At 40.8% G+C, this 18,685-nt stretch overlaps 1 protein-coding gene across 1 annotated transcript; it reads left to right on the forward strand.

Moving 5' to 3' along the window:
- Positions 1-1,250: 1,250 nt before the first annotated feature.
- Positions 1,251-8,666, forward strand: VIP (vasoactive intestinal peptide). Its single transcript, XM_065401443.1, has 7 exons — positions 1,251-1,507; positions 2,783-2,899; positions 4,974-5,117; positions 5,502-5,606; positions 7,006-7,137; positions 7,598-7,712; positions 8,634-8,666. The coding sequence occupies exons 1-7, from the start codon at positions 1,251-1,253 to the stop codon at positions 8,664-8,666; spliced, it is 903 nt and encodes a 300-aa protein (XP_065257515.1).
- Positions 8,667-18,685: the final 10,019 nt, after the last annotated feature.

Below are 18,685 nucleotides of genomic sequence, written 5' to 3' on the forward strand. Positions count from 1 at the left end.
CGCCACATGCCGTGGTACTGATTCCACCTCTGGTGCTCGGGGCATGATTCAAATTCGGAACAAGAGTGGGCTTTCCTTGCAAGCGCAGGTCCCCTTGCCATTCAACTGCCCAATGTCAGGGCTTCACCTATTCTCTATTCTGGAAGCGCAGTGTCTTCCAGTCTTTGGTTTAGTTTGCAAGCACCTACTACTGCTTTATTTCCCCCGAATAATCTGAGTGAGCAAATACACTTTAAACGAGAAAACAAAGAATAGTAACTTAATTCATAAAAATCATATCTGTCGGCAAATAGAGAGTTAAAAAACGACACCCCTTCTAATCCAACTATACTGCCCCAAATCTCTGCTTTAAAGGTTACACGGGAAAGCTCTCTCGCGGTATAAAGCTTTCTAACTGTGTCAAGTATGGTGATATTTCATCGCTGTTCCCCGAGGACGGCAGATAACACTCCTACTGAGCAGCTATCTGCAGAGAGCGGGAGCTCTCGGAAAGTGGAGCTTGGCAGAATCCTTATACTTCATAAGTAAACCGTGACTAGAGAATTGTAACATACACCCAGAAAAACAAAGATTTTTCTATATCTATATCTATATCTATATCTATATCTATATCTATATCTATATCTATATCTATATCTATATCAAAGAGTGGAAGCAGCCCCCCGAATGCTGTGTACTGTGATAGCGAAAAAGAGCTTTAACAAACTCCTCCTTCGACAAACCTCAGCGGGACACTTAACAGTTTACAAGACACCAAAACTTTTCTGGGAGTGGATGTGAGGCTGCTAAGGTCGTTGCGACTGTTCTAGACAGAAGCTCTGCTCAGAACTCAGGCTTGGCCATACGTTCAGCTGCTGCCCACATGTTTGCTCTCTCTCCCCCATCCCTCGTTGTCTTTAATGTACAGAAGGAGAACCAGGCTGCTAACAGTTCCCGGTTAATCATACACAGGCTAAACATACAACAGGGCTCCCTGTTGCAGCCCACTGAGTGGCAGGACCTGCCCAACTATCATCTGTTGTTTTAAGCTGAATTATGTTGTCAGCCAAGTCTTACTCACTGGATAAGCCATTCATTAATATAAATAAATAAAAATAGGGTACGCAGGCTGCTCATGAATTAAATATGAACTTCTTCCCCGGCTCAGAGCATCCTGAACAAAGCGATCACGGACTTCCATTCATCCCCTTGGGAATAGTGACGTCTCCCAAGTAACGTGATTGCTTTTTCTGAAGCAGAAACGTGGTCCTATGTATAAACCCTATAAAACGAGGCGGTTTGGAGGGCTGAGCAGAGTGCTACTGAAGGGGAGAGACGGCATCAGCCTAAGGAGGAGGGCTGGGGAACACCACCGAAACAGCACCGCCAGCCACACGGACCCAGCCCCTACACATTCCCCTTCAGTACCCAGGACAGAGTGCGGATCGAGCAGCCGAGGAATTCAGCACCTAGGAGAACTCCCAGCGCCGGGCGGACTTCCCAGGAGAAAGGACCATCTCCCTGCCTCGTGAGTACCGCCAGCTAGCCCTGGTCTCAATAAGCCCACTGGAACTTCCTAGCGAGTAGAGAGAAGAAAGGACCCCCCGATTATAAGAGCAATGCAAACAATCTTAACGCTAAAAAGTTGCTGACCAACCAGCAAATGGGAATATATAGAACAGTCCTGCCTTCTCTGACGCTACCCTCAATTCCTATGGACTTTAGCTCAGATTAACCACTTTAGGGTGTCTTTGCTTTGCTCGGTGAGGGAGCGCCTTCCCTTTTACTTCTCCTTACTGCTGCATGTTAGCTGCCCCTCCTTGAATGCCGATTTCTCCCTTGTGGATAGTTATCACGCGTTGGTTACTTGTGCTTCCTCTTAGCGCTTTTATTATTTTACATCCTCAATTTAAATTCACTGAATTAACCAAATCAAGCCGATCTTTCTTTTCTCGCTTTACCTGCACTTTTCTTTCCTGCCTGGGGTTTGTGGGGTGTTTGTGTGGGGGAACTAGAAGAGGTGTTGGTACTCTACAAAAAGTTTCCACTTAAAGTCTCTGTTTCGAGCTCAAAGGGATGCAGGCTGGTTTTGAGTGAACATGAACATTCATGTTTAGAATGTTCAACTCAAATTCCTCACTGCTGCTCCTGCCTTTTGGTTGCTTGAAACAAAGTGCAGTTCCGCTTTCTACGGCAGTATTGTACAGTGCAGCATGAGACCCATCATTCTTTATTTAATCAGATTTAAGTTATTAAACTACTGAAGAGAAGTAAGTGTACGTGGCTTCCCCAGCGGAGCACAACGTAGAGGATGCACAATGTTAATTCACATTATTTCTTCATTTTTCAAATTCAAACGGGTTTATTTTTCACTAATGTCTGAGTTTCAAGGAGGTTTACGTTTTGGATAGAACTTCTCCCTTTCACCCTCTCCCTGCCTTTGGCCTTCATCAGATACTAGGAATTACAAAGCAGAAGCAATAGTTTCCTTCCAGGTGATTTAGAAAAAAATAGTTTATTGTCAACCAGATCTGTATTACCGAGCGAGTGCCCCCGACTTCTAAAGCAAAAGCAAAAGATACTGCTCGCAGCAAATTTTAAACAGCAGTACCCGGGCATGCCATATTTGAGGGATGAGATGTAGCCCGCAGCAGGGATCCTTACTTTTCCACGTGGGATCCGAAACCTTCCGCCCCCTTTCCTTCAGACAGCGACAAAAGCATCTCAGAAATGGCCCTCTGTCTATGCAGTCGGAAACCCGTGCCGATAGGAGGTAATTATTGTCTCCTATTCATTAACTCAGGTCCAGCATGATGGAACATAGAAGCAGCTCCCAGCTTCTTCTGTCCTTCACACTCTTCAGTGTTCTCTGCTCGCCAGCACTGGCATTACCTCCTTTGGGGACATATTCAGCTATGAGGTAAGTGCTGTCATGCGACCTCGAGCTAAAGCACCCGGCTGCTAGCTAATGACACAACACGATCTGCGAAAGGCGATATTGCAGCAAACGGTCTAGTTAGTTAGCATCAGCAGCGTCCTAGTGTACTTCTTATCTTGGAAACTCCAATACAAGGCTTGAATACAAGCCTCTTTAGCAAACGTAGCTGAAAGGCTCATCTATTACATTCTCACATCAACATTACAGGAAGGGACTAATAATGATTGGTTACGCTGGTAATCTTTGCAATAGCGTCAGTTAAGATTTCCCCTTTTGGCAGTAGCATGGATGGTATGGGCTGGTCTACCTCCCCTCTCTGTAAATAACGTAAACCGTTAAAAGGGTTTTAAGAAGTGGCGATCCGTTCTCCCTCTGTTCCCCAAGAACACCAGGAAGTGACGTGATCCTTTCATTCAGCCTGTGCCAGCATCACTGGTGGATAGCAATTACATGACTTCTTATTTTAAAGGTTCTAAGTACCATTTCCATTCTAATAGCCCTTTAGTAATTATTACTATTTACATGAAGAATATGACAAATAGTAAAGTAAACATGCTGAATTGTGTTTCTGGGGTTGCATTGGCCTATCACAAATAGTAAGTATCAGTTCTTCTTATGGCAAAACCTACATTTCACCTCAACCCTAGCATTATAGCTGGACTGGTATCCTGTAATTCTTTTCAAATATATAGCATGCTTAAGAGTAGAAACAGATTCAATGTGCCTCAGATTATGGCTGCAGACTGTATTACAGTAGATTGTGAGAAAGTGACTTGCCTACATCTATGCCTAGCTTTGGCATAAAGAACACATTGAAGTTTGATATTTTGAATTTTTGTTGTTGTTGTTGTTTAGATAAGGTAGAGTCAAATGTTACAATGTCTTTTTCAGTATTAAATTGAAACAAATGTACATGCTGAAAAGAACAAATGAATGTAACTATAGTTATGTAATTTTAAAATTTTCCACTTGGGTTGGTTTATTTCACACAACAGTAATTGTACTTGGTTCATAAAATATCTGTAGCTGAAGGAATACTCATAAGAGCTAAATCCTGCATGTCTTACTCCAATAGGTATAATTTGTCCACAGGGAGTGTATGCCTACAATGTTAGCATGAAATCTCTTCCCGGCCTCAGTGTGTGATTTGTTACATCATCACATGCTGCAACTACCACTCTGACAGGAAGCTATCATTTTCCATAGAATACAAGAGTGACCAGAAGGAATGTCTGCTGCCATACCACTGCAACATCGTCATGCTATCCTTAATAATACATGAGATCATGCATCAAACTGTGGGAGTGGGCAACATAAACTTTTTGTTAGTTTATTTGTTGATCGGTCAATGTTTGGGATATTAACACTACTTTAACAGAATTATGGTTATGATGAAAAACACATTAATTATTAGCAGTGAGATATTCTGATGAGTTACTAGCAAATCAGTCTTAAAAGACAATAAAAATCAGTATATAGCTATATGTTTATATCTTATATGGTAAAATTCATCCCTCTTCAGAGAACCTGAACAAAGGCCTAAGAACCATTTAGTTCCACTTACGCACCATTTTAAGATCTTGACTGGAACTTAAATGGCACATAGATCTTCTGGCCCTTTACACAGAAGTGAATTTAATCCGTAGTTTACATCCTATACATATTCCTGTATATTGCAATGGTTGCCATTAAAAATTTTACAATTGCCATTTGCAAGTAATTATAATGACCATGGATTGCATGGTATTCCCTTAAGTCAATTATTTGTAATGATAAAATTATAAAAATGTGAATGCTGACCCAATATGTAGATTCATATAAATATATGGTTAAAGATGGAGAAAATCTATTACACCAGGTACTCTATCATCTTGCCAATGAAGGATTATTACTTGCAGAGTATTTTCTTGTGCTTTATCCAGTTTGCTTTAAAATGTCTTGGGCATTAGATACATGTATATTGTTTGACACATATGAGACTGCATGCAAATTGCATTGAAAGAGACAGTATTAAATATCCTCATTTTGCAATACTTTACGAGATTTTCTTCTCCAGTAGGTTGGGAAACAGAATGCCATTTGATGGAGCAAGTGAACCTGATCAAGCCCAAGGTTCATTAAAACCTGAAACTGACATTTTGCAAAATGCACTACCAGAAAATGACAAATTCTATCTTGACATGTCCAGAGCTATGGATAGGTGAGAATTTTTGTTGCCATAAATATAAATTTTGATGCATTGCTCAAATGATACGAAGGTAGAAAGTGCTTTTCCTGCATTTATTTAAATGAACTTTTCAAACTGCTTAAGACATTTGAAAGGAAAAATTGAGTATTAAAAGGGAGCATAGAATGTGTGTTTGTTTGCAAAGTTTTCTGGAGTTCATTGTCATTATAGCACTGAAAGGGTTGGAAAGTAGTAATAAATCATTTGGAAATTTAAAAAAATGTTTTATTTAATAAATCAAAGCAATGATAATGATTTTCAAAAGAAGTGCTTATGAAATTGAAAATAAAAACTGTATTTACTTGTAATATATGGAGCCCAGATTTTATTGTGGAGTTATTTTTTCATCTATATTAGGAATGCAAGACATGCTGATGGACTTTTCACCAGTGGCTACAGCAAACTTTTGGGTCAACTTTCTGCAAGGAGATATCTGGAATCACTTATTGGAAAACGGGTTAGGTGAGGTTACACTTAAATAGAGCTTTTATTCTGCTTGCTTCACTTACCATTCTGTGCATAAGTTTCCCCATCTGTAAATTGGGGCAATGATATTTACCATCCTTTAAAAAGTTTTTTGAGATCTTCAGATATAAGAGCTAAGTAATTAAATATAATTCATTAACATTAATACAGTATTATTTATTTGTATTATATGTATTGTATTTTTTGTTCAAAAGTGACTTTTTGAATTATATTGTAACGCCTGAGAGGAGTCACATCACACACTAAACACACTTCTGAAAAAATCAGACTGTATGCTGTTCAGACTAATGATAAATGCTGTCAGTAATATGACAACTATTGGGCTAATTTTTTAATATTTTTCCCTTTGCAGCCCATGCAAATCCTACACTTTGACATTCAAACTTACACTTAGGTGCATAAATGCCCATTTTACATGCCCAGAAGGTGATTAGAAATTGGGCACTGAATTTGCACTTATTTCTACCCAGGCTACTTTGTCCCTAAATACAAAGGACTGGATTCTCAGCTGGTGTAAAACCGTGTAGTTCCTTCAGTAGAGTTATGGCAGATTACACCATGTGAAGATCTGCCTCTAAACTATGAGGCAGGAAACTTCTGACTTCAACTTTGGCTTTCCCAAAGTGCTATTTTTCCTCTGAAATTTACTTAAAGCCAGTGGTGCAGTGGTTAAAAAAAAAGAAAAAAAAAAAGGAGTGGGTAAACTAACCTAAACTTCTTATTCCTCAAATGAGAAGTGGGTAAACTCCATATACCTATGTTTACTCTTGACTACACTACTGCCCAAAGCAAACATTTTAAAGCTATATATAAACATACTGTAATACTTGGAGCCTGCTCCTGTTGAAGTCATAAGCAAAATTCCCACTGACTTTAATGGGAACAAGACTAGGCCCTTTAAGAGTTTCCTTATATTTCAGACAGCCTATATAATTTGATAATTTACTAAAATATCTTTCTAGTGTAAATCAGGATGATTTCAGTTTGTTTAAAAGGGTTTCTTAAGTTACAAGAATTGGCACATAAGGGTTTGTGATTTTAATGATTAGAAAACAGAATGGGCCAAATCCTAAAAAGTCTGTGCTCAACACTTGCTCATACAAAACTTCCAGAGACATCAATGTGAATTCTAATTACACTGAGATGGGAGGAAGGCAACAGGAGATTTGCCTAAGTGAAGACTGAATAAAAATTTCAGGATTTTACCCATATGATCAGAGTGACTTTTGAAGTAGTAAAAGAAAATTGGAATGGAAATGAATGCTTTACTCAGCCAGTCAGCAATTGAAAGACTTACTGCATATAGTTCAAAGTCTTTATCTTTTCTAGTTGAATGTATTTGTGATAATTTCCACTGTTTTTTGTGTTTACATAGCAACAACCTCCTGGACGAACAGATGCCTGTCAAACGTCACTCTGATGCCGTCTTCACTGACAACTACAGCCGATTTCGAAAGCAAATGGCCGTGAAGAAATATTTAAACTCAGTTTTAACTGGAAAAAGAAGGTATTAATAAAATAAAGTACAATGAACATTAATGATCTTGGAATGTAATCTTAATATATAGACAAGTATTAGTAACATTTTCTCCTAGTGATTTATTTACAGCACACTTCACAGTCAAATTAGAATGAAAGCACAAGAATAACACAGAGAATTTGGGAGTCTTAAAATAAAGGAAAATGCTATTGAAATATTCTTAAAGTGCTTTTATTTAGAACAAACATCCTAGTAAAGGAAGAACTAAAGAGCTAGGGCTTATGCACAGGACTTGCTATCAGGTAACAATTTTACAATGAAAATGCACAATGTTTGAAATTTGCTGATATCTAAGGAAGTGCTAGACATGCTACTTCACTGAATTAAAAAATTGTTTAATAAAGTTTAATGAAACAGAAAGTTACTATGATTAGTTCTGTCTTATTTTTCTGAGTGCAACAAAATCCATGTTTCTCATCTGCAACAGCCAAGAAGAGCTAAACCCTGCCAGCCTTCGAGATGAAGCAGAATTGCTTGAACCCTCCTTTTCCGAAACCTATGATGATGTTACAGTAGATGAGCTGCTGAACCGCCTCCCATTGGTAGGTCCAAATTTACTTTTACCCTTCCAGTTCAGCAGTAGTCCCCCCACCCTTAAGATAGTAATCTTACACAAAAGATGGCCTCTCGGTAAAGTGCACCCCTCTGGCATGAGCCACGTTCCATTATATATTTTATATGTCTACAGGGAATGTGTCTCAGTGTAATGACCTCTTTAATAAGATTAATTAAATGAGCCCCATGATTACTTTCACTCTAACTTCCTAATTAAATGAACAGTCTGACACTGTTGGTAATGCACCTAGCTCACTTGGGTGTTTCAAACCACATGCACTGAGGAAAAAAAGCATAATTGACTTATTTTTAATTAGGAAGAATATTCTGGCTTCTGAGAATAAATTCACTGGTTTTCTTTAATTAAAAAATAAAGTTCCACCCCCACTTTCTGCCTTACATCATTCTTTCTAATTGAAATCCAAGCTCCCCCTAAAACTGTAGAATGAGAAACATGTGCACCACCACCCCCAACCTATGTAACAGCTGATTCCTATCTGAAACTGTGTATCAAGTGGGGAAGATCCTTTTTTCCTCTGTTCTGATATGCTTAATATCTGAGTTACTACTTAATATCTGTGTTACTACTTCCTATTTAGCTGTGTGTCAGAATCTTTGGAGACAATGCACCTCATTCACAACTGTGTTACTCTACTTCATAGATTTCAATGTATTACACGGCCCTTACATTGGAGTGATAACAGTGGTGAATCAGGCCTGATATTCTTGAAAATATATTAAGCTCTGTTAGAGGATTTTTCATATCAGTGGTGCTGTTGATGCAGTTGGGCAAAAAATGGACTACAAATAAACAAAAAGTAATTATTTAACCCATCCTAGCATTTGATGAACGCTCTAGCCTTATACGAGTAAGAAAATGTTTTTCTTCAGTTTTTCATTTCCTTCAGATAATAGAAGAAAATGCATTTTCCCAAACATAAGCAAAAATCCAAAAGATCACACTTCAGAGTATAGGACAACTTCTAAATGATGGGTTTAGGAAGAAATGTTCCTTGTGGGAAGGTTATTCCATTATTTCCTCCTGCAAGGTTTCTTACACCTTCTTCTATAGTATCTGGTGCTGGCCACAGTCAGAGACAGGATATTGGCCTAGACCATTGATCTGATCCTGGCAATTCTTAAATTTGTTCCTTCCTTCCTCCCTCCCAGATTAGGGGACTGTAACCATGCTACAGATTTCCCTGAAGAGGGAGAATCTGGTCAGTGTTGTCCATTATTCTATCAGTATCCATTGGTGCCATGTCAGCTTGGTAATCTGCACTTATTCACTCCAAGGATACAACTGCTTTCAGTATCATCCCTCTTGCCTAGTATGATGCTATTCAACAACATCCTTGTTAGTTGGGCTTGATTCTACAAACACTTCCTACCAGGCACAGTGCTTATTGCCATGAATAGGAGTTCCATGGATATCAAAGTTGCTACTCCCAGTAGGGACACTTGCACCCAGTAGTTGGTGTTTGCAGGATTTGGGTAGGTTGTATACACTTTAGATAAAGTTATCTGATATTGCAGTCACTTGTAACATTGATTTTGAAACACACATTCTTCTTGTTTTTCAGAGTCTCTGAAGGAGAGCTGGTAAAATCTATGACAAGAACAAACTATTTTTTGAGTTCCACATAGTATTTCAAAGAAATGACTTCAGTATTCAAACCAAAACAAATATGTTGTGAAGTGACAGTTGTGATATATTTGTTTCTGATATAATAAAAGTTGATGTTTACACTGTAAATATTACTTTAGAGATCTCTACCTAAAGCTGTACATATGTATGCTAGTCTAACTCATGAAAACCCTGTGATTTCATATGATGTAAATCCTTTACTTCAATAAATGCATTTGAAAAAGAGGAATGCACACCAGAAGACAGCACCAAATTACTGATTAACTGGCTTATTTTAACTATGGTAACACTTCAGGTAAAATTGCATGATGCAATGGATACATTTGCAGACAACTTAATAAATAAATACAAAAGACCATAGAAAGGAACTGTATTCAGTATGTTCAAACTGTGTAAGAAAAGATTGTCGGGGGTAGGATCTGTACAAAAATATATGCTTTTCTAACAATTCACCAACTTAAATAAATAAAAAGGCATTTAAAATTATTGGATCTTTCATAGAACCTTATTTTTGACCTCCTCCATTTTGAATGTTTTCATTAAGTTAAAGCCAGTAATATTTCCTTTATTTTTAATGGTGAACACTTTTTAATCCGAAGTTGCCAAAGCACACAGAAGAAGGGAAAAAAAGCTACCCCTTAATGTTTGATGTGCTAAAGTCATAGCAGTAAGTTTATTCTACATTTGATTGTGTATAACTTTGCTGATGAGCGCATTCCTTATATATAAAGTAGATCTGAAGACAGTTTACTATTTTTTCAAAATGAATGTAACTTATGAAATACGCAGACAATAAAAAACATTTTATTATCACTGCAACTATTATTGGTTTGCTTCAATGCTAATTGCCTGAACAGACAAGACGCCTATTAATAACAGAGACAAAATAAATACATTCTTCTTCTGGGATATACTATATATCTCTCTGATTGTATTAAAAGACACAATGGGCCTGATTCCTGATAGTGTTATTCCAGTTTAATGTCAGTGTAAGTCTGATGTAAAACTGGAAGAATGTTGCTGTGAATCAGGCCCACTGTGTATTTTAATATAAGCTACATAATCATTTGCTCAAGAAGGACCTTTTCAGAGGTTGCTTATAGAGCTTGGTAATTCTAGTACAGTATGAAAAAGATCTACTGTATGTACTAGCTATGTAGCATAGACACCTCAGTACAAACTTGTATGGAATACCAGGCCTAAAGCTAAGAAAACCCATTCATAATTTAAAATATTTTCAAGTTTGGAAAAGGTGAAGAAAGTATGTAGAGGCTGCTTAGCAATATGCATATTTCCATTTGGAATTTTACTTACATTTATGTATTACAGACTTAATCTTGCTTCCATTGATGTTAGCAGCAAAACTTTATTGACTTCTATGACTGTGGGACTGGTCCTTAAATTACTGTTGAGTTAAGTGTGCACACATAAAAGCTTTTCTTTTATTCATGCTGGGAAATGTCAATGTGTTTCAAAAGAAAATGTCTCAAAGTTGCTCGTGCATGCTAAGCCTAAGGGCTTGTCAACACTTGAAACGCAACATAAGCCGCTGTAAGCGTTCAGTGTAGACGCTACCTACAGTGAGGGGAGGGGTTATCCCATTGGCATAGTTAATCTACCTTCCTGAGAGGAGGTAGCTAGGTCCACGGAAGAATTCTTCTGTCAACCTAGTGCTGTCTACACTATAGGTTAGGCTGACTTCCCTATATTGCTCAGGGGGTGTGGATTTTTCACACTCCTGAGCAACATAACGGGTGAACATAACTTTTGAGTGTAGCTTGACCTGAGACTTACATGGAAAAAGGTTCATACAACATGCAGGCTGACAGTTTTTTTCTGAACACATCCATTTATGTACTCAAATGGAAATCAGCTTCCATAAATCAAGTAAGTGATTCTCTAGTTACCTGTCTTGGATTTTTAAATTCTTTTTGGCATAAGCCAGTGCATGTATGTGCAAAAATTACACACATAATTTCAGTTTTGCAATTGGACACACAATGAATATTGTGTTCCATTGGCAATTCCTACCTAAACTGATTATGAGAATATGAGTGAACAAACAGCTGTTGAACATTGCTGACACATAATAACTTTTTACTTTGTGATGTTTTATCCAATGTAGTTGAATTCACTCAGCATTTCCATGATAAAACCTTTTTTTTAAAGGATTATAGATTGGAAAAATACTCCTTCAGAAATAAAAATTGATATACATGTGGTCTCAACACACCATATTTTTTGTTTTAAAATAGGAAAATTTCATTCAATCATTTTAAAGTACACAAAATAGGAAAATAATGTATAGGACAGACGTTTCCAAGTGTTTTTAACTCTTAAAAAAATAAGCAGATTTTGAGTAATTAAAATTGTATAGTTCTAACAGGCCAAATTATCTTTACATATCTGCAGTTTGTATCTCATAATCTGGAATGATTTATTTGATTTAAAGTCACAAAAACTAAACAACAACTTTTTTTCAGTACATCAGAAGCAGGAAACCTGCCAAACAATCAATGGGGCCACTGAACAATTGAGGTGTTAAAGGAGCACTCAAGGAAGACAAAGCCATTGTGGAAAATATACATGAATTTTTTGAATCAGTCTTCGCTGCAGAAGATGTGAGGGAGATTCCCACACCTGAGCCATTCTTTTTAGGGGACAAATCTGAGGAACAATCCCAGATTGAGGTGTCAATAGAGGAGGTTTTGGAACAAACTGATAAATTAAACAGTAATAAGTCACAAGGACTAGATGGTATTCACCCCAGAGTTCTGGAGGAACTCAAATATGAAATTGCAGAACTACTAACTGAGGTATGTAATTTATTGCTTAAGTCAGCCTCTGTGCCAGATGACTGGAGGATAGCTAATATAATGCCTATTTTTTAAAAAGGCTTCTGAGGTTATTCTGGTAATAACAAGTCAGAAAGCCTGTTTGTTGCTAGGAAAATTGGCTGAAACTATAGTAAAGAACAGAATTATCAAATATACAGATAAACATAATATATTGGAAGAGTCAACACGGCTTTTGTAAAGGGAAATCAAGCCTCTCCAATCTATTAGAGTCCTTTGAGCGTCTCAGTAAGCATGTGGACAAGGGTGACTCAGTCGAAGTAGTGTACTTGGACGTTCAGAAAGCCTTTGACAAGGTCCCACACCAAAGAGCAGTCATTGGATAAGAGGGAAGGTCCTCTCATGGATCAGTAACTGGTTAAAAGACCGAAAACAAAGGGTAGGAATAAATGATCAGTTTTCACAGTGGAGAGAGGTAAATAGAGTGGTCTCTCAAGGATCTGTACTGAGACCAGTTTGGTTCAACATATTAATAAATGATCTGGAAAAGATGGCAAACAGTGAGGTGGCAAACTTTGTAAATGATACAAAATTACTCAAGAGATTTAAGTCAAAATCTGACTGTGAGGAGTTAAAAGGGATCTCACAAAACTGGGTGATTAGGCAACATAATGGCAGATGAAATTCAATGTGATAAGTACAAAGTAATGCACATTGGAAAGAATAATCCTAACTATACATACAAAATGATGGGGTCTAAATTAGCTGTTACCACTCAAGAAAGAGATCTTGGAGTCACTGTGAATCGTTCTCTGAAAACAGTGACACTCAAAAAAGTTGACAATGTTAGGAACTGGGAGACTTCCTCTGAAACTTCGAGCTGCCTGAGTTTGAGTGGCTGCAAATGTTTGCTATAACTGGATAGTTTGAGATACTATTCTTATATTTTTAAACAGAAATACTAGGATAGATTCACATAATAGATTAATATCAGTTGAGGATCTGACTCACTTTATTTAGAGGGCGACCAGATTTTCAAGGTGAAAAAACTTTATGGGAGGAGGCTATTACTTAGCAGGGTCAGTGAGATGTGCATAGGAGGGTTCTGGTTACTTGAGCAGGGGCTAGAGAAGGTAAGAGAAAAGGCTTCCCAATCCTCCCTCTGATATTTCCTATGCTTTCCTCTATCTTTCCCCCACCCTTTCCCTCATCCCCCCTTGATTTCTCCACTTTCCCCTTGCTTCAAACGGTCTCCCCTTTTCCTCCTCCCTCCCTAGCTCGGTCACCATTGTATCCATAGCAAAAAGCTATTTGTTTATTCTGTTTGGCATGTCTCTGTCTTTCAAAGCCTGACCTTTCTGTGACCTTTCTCTGTGTCTTGCTCAAGTTGGGAGAGAATAGAGGCAGCCATGTGCTAGGCTGGGAGGCCTGTCCTCGGTGCACAATCATTCTCTCTATCACATCTACTTTCAGTCCTCTAAGTTCCCCCTTCTTCCCTTCTGTTGTCCCCTTCACTCAATACTCTGCCTGAGCATGGTGTTTACTTGTGGTGCAGGTACGATGAGCAGCAGCATGGATGCCTTATCCCAGCTAGCGTCCCAAGCCACCATGAATACAGTGATGGCCCATGGGCATTGTCTATAATCTCATCAATTGCAAGCAGATGCTTAAGTGCAGATTTTGCACTTGTATCTGCTTCCAACCCTACTGCTGGTACAAAGTGGCCTTGTGCCACCTCCCCTGCTCACTGCTGGTGTAGGGGGCATGGACCTGGCCACCTTTACACACCCTTCCCCATTGTGCTGTGCAGGTTGTCTCCTTCACCTCTCCACTCAGCCCTCACATTAATTTCCCCAGTTAGTTGTCTGGCCGTACTTTCATGTGGCCAGTCTGATGTGGTTTAAAAGACAAACAAGCCAGCACATAATACTATTTCCTGTGAAGATGGCAGGATCAGACCCTGAGAAGAGGGACATCCTTGTTTTCATTGTTACCCTAGTCGTGTATAAAAACAGATTGTGCTGCTCATGCCCATGAATGCAGGGTGAGGTGCCAGCATAGTGAGCAAGGATTGGCCATATTTTTTGGGGTAGGGAAAGGCTGGGACAGAAGTAGGTAACTTTTGGGTGCAACAGAGAACGTCTTGTAGGCAAGGCACAAAATGCTTATGCCAGCCCTGGATAGGGAATTAATTTTCCAGAGCGCTGGCACAAACAGAGTACAGGAGGTGGAGATGTCATTTGCAAAAGCTCCCTCTCCTGCTCCCACACAGCTTTCCAACTCCCCTCCACACAATTCGAGTTTTAGTTTGGTTTGTGACTACTGCAGCATGCTGACCTTTCCCTTGGATAAATCCACCTTCTGTGGATTCTGCATGTGTGGTCTTCTGGGGCCTGTATGGCTCAGCTGGCCACAGATATTTTCAGCTCTGCTCAATCCTGCTTTGGAACATACAAAAACAAATTGCTTGCCAGTTTGACAAGCTGGCTCAGGACTGAAGCCGGATTACGAGAGCGTTGATCTCCTAAACCACCTTTAGCAAAAAATACTTGGAGTAATTAGATATGACTTTCACTTTTGAGATGCAGAATATGAACCCTATTACTGAATAGAAAAGTTTTATTTCACTTTATTTCTCTCTTTCATATACAGACACACTGGCCGTACTAGTACTAAAAGTGCATCGGTACATAAACTTATGAGGAAGGAAAAAATTTCTACCCCTTTATGAGAGGAACACCAAAAGCCAGTATTTGATGAACAATAATTTTAAGAGATCAAAAAATATCTGAATTTAGAAAATGATCCTCTCTGTTAAGCTCAGAGAATGAATACAGTGTGATATAGCAAACAAAAAATTTCTGTTATCTAAATATGTTCTTTAGAAAGATTTACTCTGTGAGCAAAGTATATTTGCAGGAGTGGTATCCTGGAGGGAAAAGGACAGGCTAAATTTCAGCAACAACCCCCTCCCCTCAAATATGTGAGTTATTAACTTCTAAATGCAAGACGTAGGGACCTAGGGTAAAATTTTCCAAAGCAAGTGAGTGATTTAAGAGACTAAGTCCTATTTTCAAAAATGACCTAGGACTTAGGAGCCTAAGTCCCATACACCTTCAATGAGAACTAGGCTCTTAAATGGCTCAGTCACTTTTGAAAATGGGACTTTGGAAAATTTTACCCCTAGTATAAACATTTACTTTTATCCACATTGCATCCTTTCTACTTGGAAAAAAACAGAAGGAAAACCTGATTGCTGAGTATTCGAGTCATACTCTTCCCCTGCTGGTTTATTTTAATCAATGATAACCTTCCAGACTGGAAACATACAGAAATCAGTAATTCTGACAAGTACCTTATTAGGAAGCTGGGCTGCTGACAGTGACAAAGAGAACAGAACATTAGAATGTGGCATGTCAGATTCTATGGTATTGTTGCCCCCCGTGCTGAGTCAGGGACTTGCCATCAGCTTCCTGATGGAGGAGAAATCAGTGAGGTGGAGAGTGATGTGGATACATTATCAATAGCACTTGTTTATTCTACACTATATACCCCAGTCCTTTGATGCAAGGTGTCACACAGAACATGCAGACTATCCCTTCTTTTCAGAGCCACAGTCAAAAAACAATGCCCAGGTCCCAAGGAGCAGCTTTGCCTCAAGAGCAGGGCTGGCTCTAACTTTTTTGCCGCCCCCAGGCAAAAAAAAAGAACGCTGCCCTGCCGTAACACCCCCCCCCCCCGCTGCCCCCCCGAGTGCCGTGCCACCGAAACCCCCATCCCCCCGAGCGCCGGGCCGGGCTGCCCAAACCCCCGCCCCTCGAGCGCCGCCCCAAGCACGTGCTTGGTCGGCTGGTGCCTGGAGCCGGCCCTGCTCAAGAGTTGACTTTCATTAGGGAGACTAAGGCAGGGTGCAACCCTTTGTGCTTGCACCAGCTCCTGTAAAAACCAACTCCATCACAAAACAATACAGCGTTTCTTCGAAGACTGAACTCTGCTCATGCACTAAGACCCTGTAAGGCTAAGTCTACACTCCGAGCTGGGGGTGTGATTCCCAGCTCACATAGACATACTTCCACTAGCTCTTATCTGAGCTAACCCTCTATAAGAGTACTGCAGCTGCCATAGCTCAGGCAGTGGCAGAATGGGCTAGCTGGCCCAAGTACAAACCTGCCTGAACTCCATGGGTATATGGTTGGGGCAGCCTGCCCACGCAACCCTTGCATATACTACCATGGCTACACTACTATTTGTAGAGGGTATGTCTACACTACGGGATTAATCCGAATTTATATAATTCGAATTTAGGAAACCGATTTTATAAATTCGAATGTATTCAGCCACACTAGGCACATTAATTCGGTGGTGTGCGTCCAAGCTACCGTAATAGCATCGATTTCCAGAGCGTTGCATTGTGGGTAGCTTTCCCATAGCTATCCCATAGTTCCTGCAGTCTCCACCCCCCTTGGAATTCTGGGTTGAGACCCCAGTGCATGATGGGGCAAAAAACATTGTCGCAGGTGGTTCTGGGTACAGCCTCCCCCTCCCTCCCTGAAAGCAACGGCAGACAACCATTTCGCGCCTTTTTTCCTGAGTGAACTCTGCAGACTCCATACCGCAGCAAGCATGGATCCCGCTCAGCTCCAGAACGCAGTCATGAACATTGTAAACACCTCGTGCGTTCTCGTGGAGTTTATGCTTACCCAGGACCAGAAAAAAGAGGCGAGGAGGAGGAGGCGGCGACTGCAGAGCAGCGACAAGCGTGATGAGGACATGGACATGGACTGTGAATTCTCTCAGACCGCGGGCCCCGGTGCTTTGGAGATTATGATGTTAATGGGCCAGGTTATAGGCTTGGAACGCCAATTCTGGGCCCGGGAAACAAGCACAGACTGGTGGGACCGCATAGTGTTGCAGGTGTGGGACGATTCCCAGTGGCTGAGAAACTTTCGCATGCGTAAGGACACTTTCATGGAACTTTGTGACTTGCTTTCCCCTGCCCTGAAGCGCCAGAATACCAAGATGAGAGCAGCCCTCACAGTTGAGAAGCGAGTGGCGATAGCCCTGTGGAAGCTTGCAACGCCAGACAGCTACCGGTCAGTCGGTAATCAATTTGGAGTGGACAAATCTACTGTGGGGGCTGCTGTGATGCAAGTAGCCAAAGCAATCACGGAGGTGCTGCTACGAAAGGTAGTGACTCTGGGAAATGTGCAGGTCATAGTGGATGGCTTTGCTGCAATGGGATTCCCTAACTGTGGTGGGGCGATAGATGGAACCCATATTCCTATCTTGGCACCGGAGCACCAGGGTACCCACTACATAAACCGCAAGGGGTACTTTTCAATGGTGCTGCAAGCACTTGTGGATCACAAAGGACGTTTCACCAACATCCATGTGGGCTGGCCGGGAAGGGTTCATGACGCTCGCGTCTTCAGGAACACCAATCTGTTTAAACGGCTGCAGCAAGGGACTTACTTTCCGGACCAGAAAATAACCGTTGGGGATGTTGAAATGCCAATTGTTATTCTTGGGAACCCAGCCTACCCCTTAATGCCATGGCTCATGAAGCCATACACAGGCAGCCTGGACAGGAGTCAGGAGTTGTTCAACTACAGGCTGAGCAAGTGCAGAATGGTGGTAGAATGTGCATTTGGCCGTTTAAAAGGTCGCTGGCGATCCTTACTGACTCGCTCAGACCTCAGCCAAACCAATATCCCCATTGTTATTACTGCTTGCTGTGTGCTCCACAATCTCTGTGAGAGCAAGGGGGAGACCTTTATGTCAGGGTGGGAGGCTGAGGCAAATCGCCTGGCTGCTGATTACGCGCAGCCAGACACCAGGGCGATTAGAAGAGCACACCAGGAAGCGCTGCGCATTAGGGAAGCTTTGAAAACCAGTTTCATGACTGGCCAGGCTACAGTGTGAAATTTCTGTTTGTTTATCCTTCATGAAAACCCGCCCCCTTTATTGACTCATTCTCTGTAAGGAACCCACCCTCCCCCTTCCCCCAGCTTGCTTTCAAAGGAAATAAAGTCACTATTGTTTAAAAATCATTTATTCTTTATTAATTGATTATAAAAAGAGGGAGAGAACCTGAGTGGGGTTTGGGAGGAGGATCAGCGGGAAGGAAAAGCCCACTAAAAAAAGGTTAAAAAAATGACAGCCTTTTGCTTGGGCAGTCCACTGGGGTGGAATGGGAGGGTGTACGGAGCCTCCCCCCCCCATGTTCTTACACGTCTGGGTGAGGAGGCTATGGAACATAGTGAGGAGGTAGGGGTGTTATACAGGGGCTGTAGCGGCACTCTGTTCTCCAGCAGCCGTTCCTGAAGCTCCACCAGACGCCGGAGCATGTCTGTTTGCTCACGCAGCAGCCCCAGCATTGCATCCTGCCTCCTCTGATCTTCCTGACGCCACCTCTCATCTCGAGCGTCTCTCCTCTCCTCACGTTGGTCCCTTCTGTCCTCACGTTGGTCCCTCATGTCCTCACGTTGGTCCCTCCTGTCCTCACGTTCACTGGCTT

Source organism: Emys orbicularis, chromosome 3 (assembly GCF_028017835.1).
Source record: "Emys orbicularis isolate rEmyOrb1 chromosome 3, rEmyOrb1.hap1, whole genome shotgun sequence".
Taxonomy (NCBI): domain Eukaryota; kingdom Metazoa; phylum Chordata; order Testudines; family Emydidae; genus Emys; species Emys orbicularis.

Bases quoted from the DNA above. Each gene is read 5' to 3' on its own strand.
- VIP (XM_065401443.1), top strand. From the start codon at position 1,251: ATGTATAAACCCTATAAAACGAGGCGGTTTGGAGGGCTGAGCAGAGTG. The intron at 5,607-7,005 runs GTGAGGTTACAC...GTGTTTACATAG, and splicing joins CTTATTGGAAAACGGGTTAG to CAACAACCTCCTGGACGAAC. The intron at 7,138-7,597 runs GTATTAATAAAA...CATCTGCAACAG, and splicing joins GTTTTAACTGGAAAAAGAAG to CCAAGAAGAGCTAAACCCTG.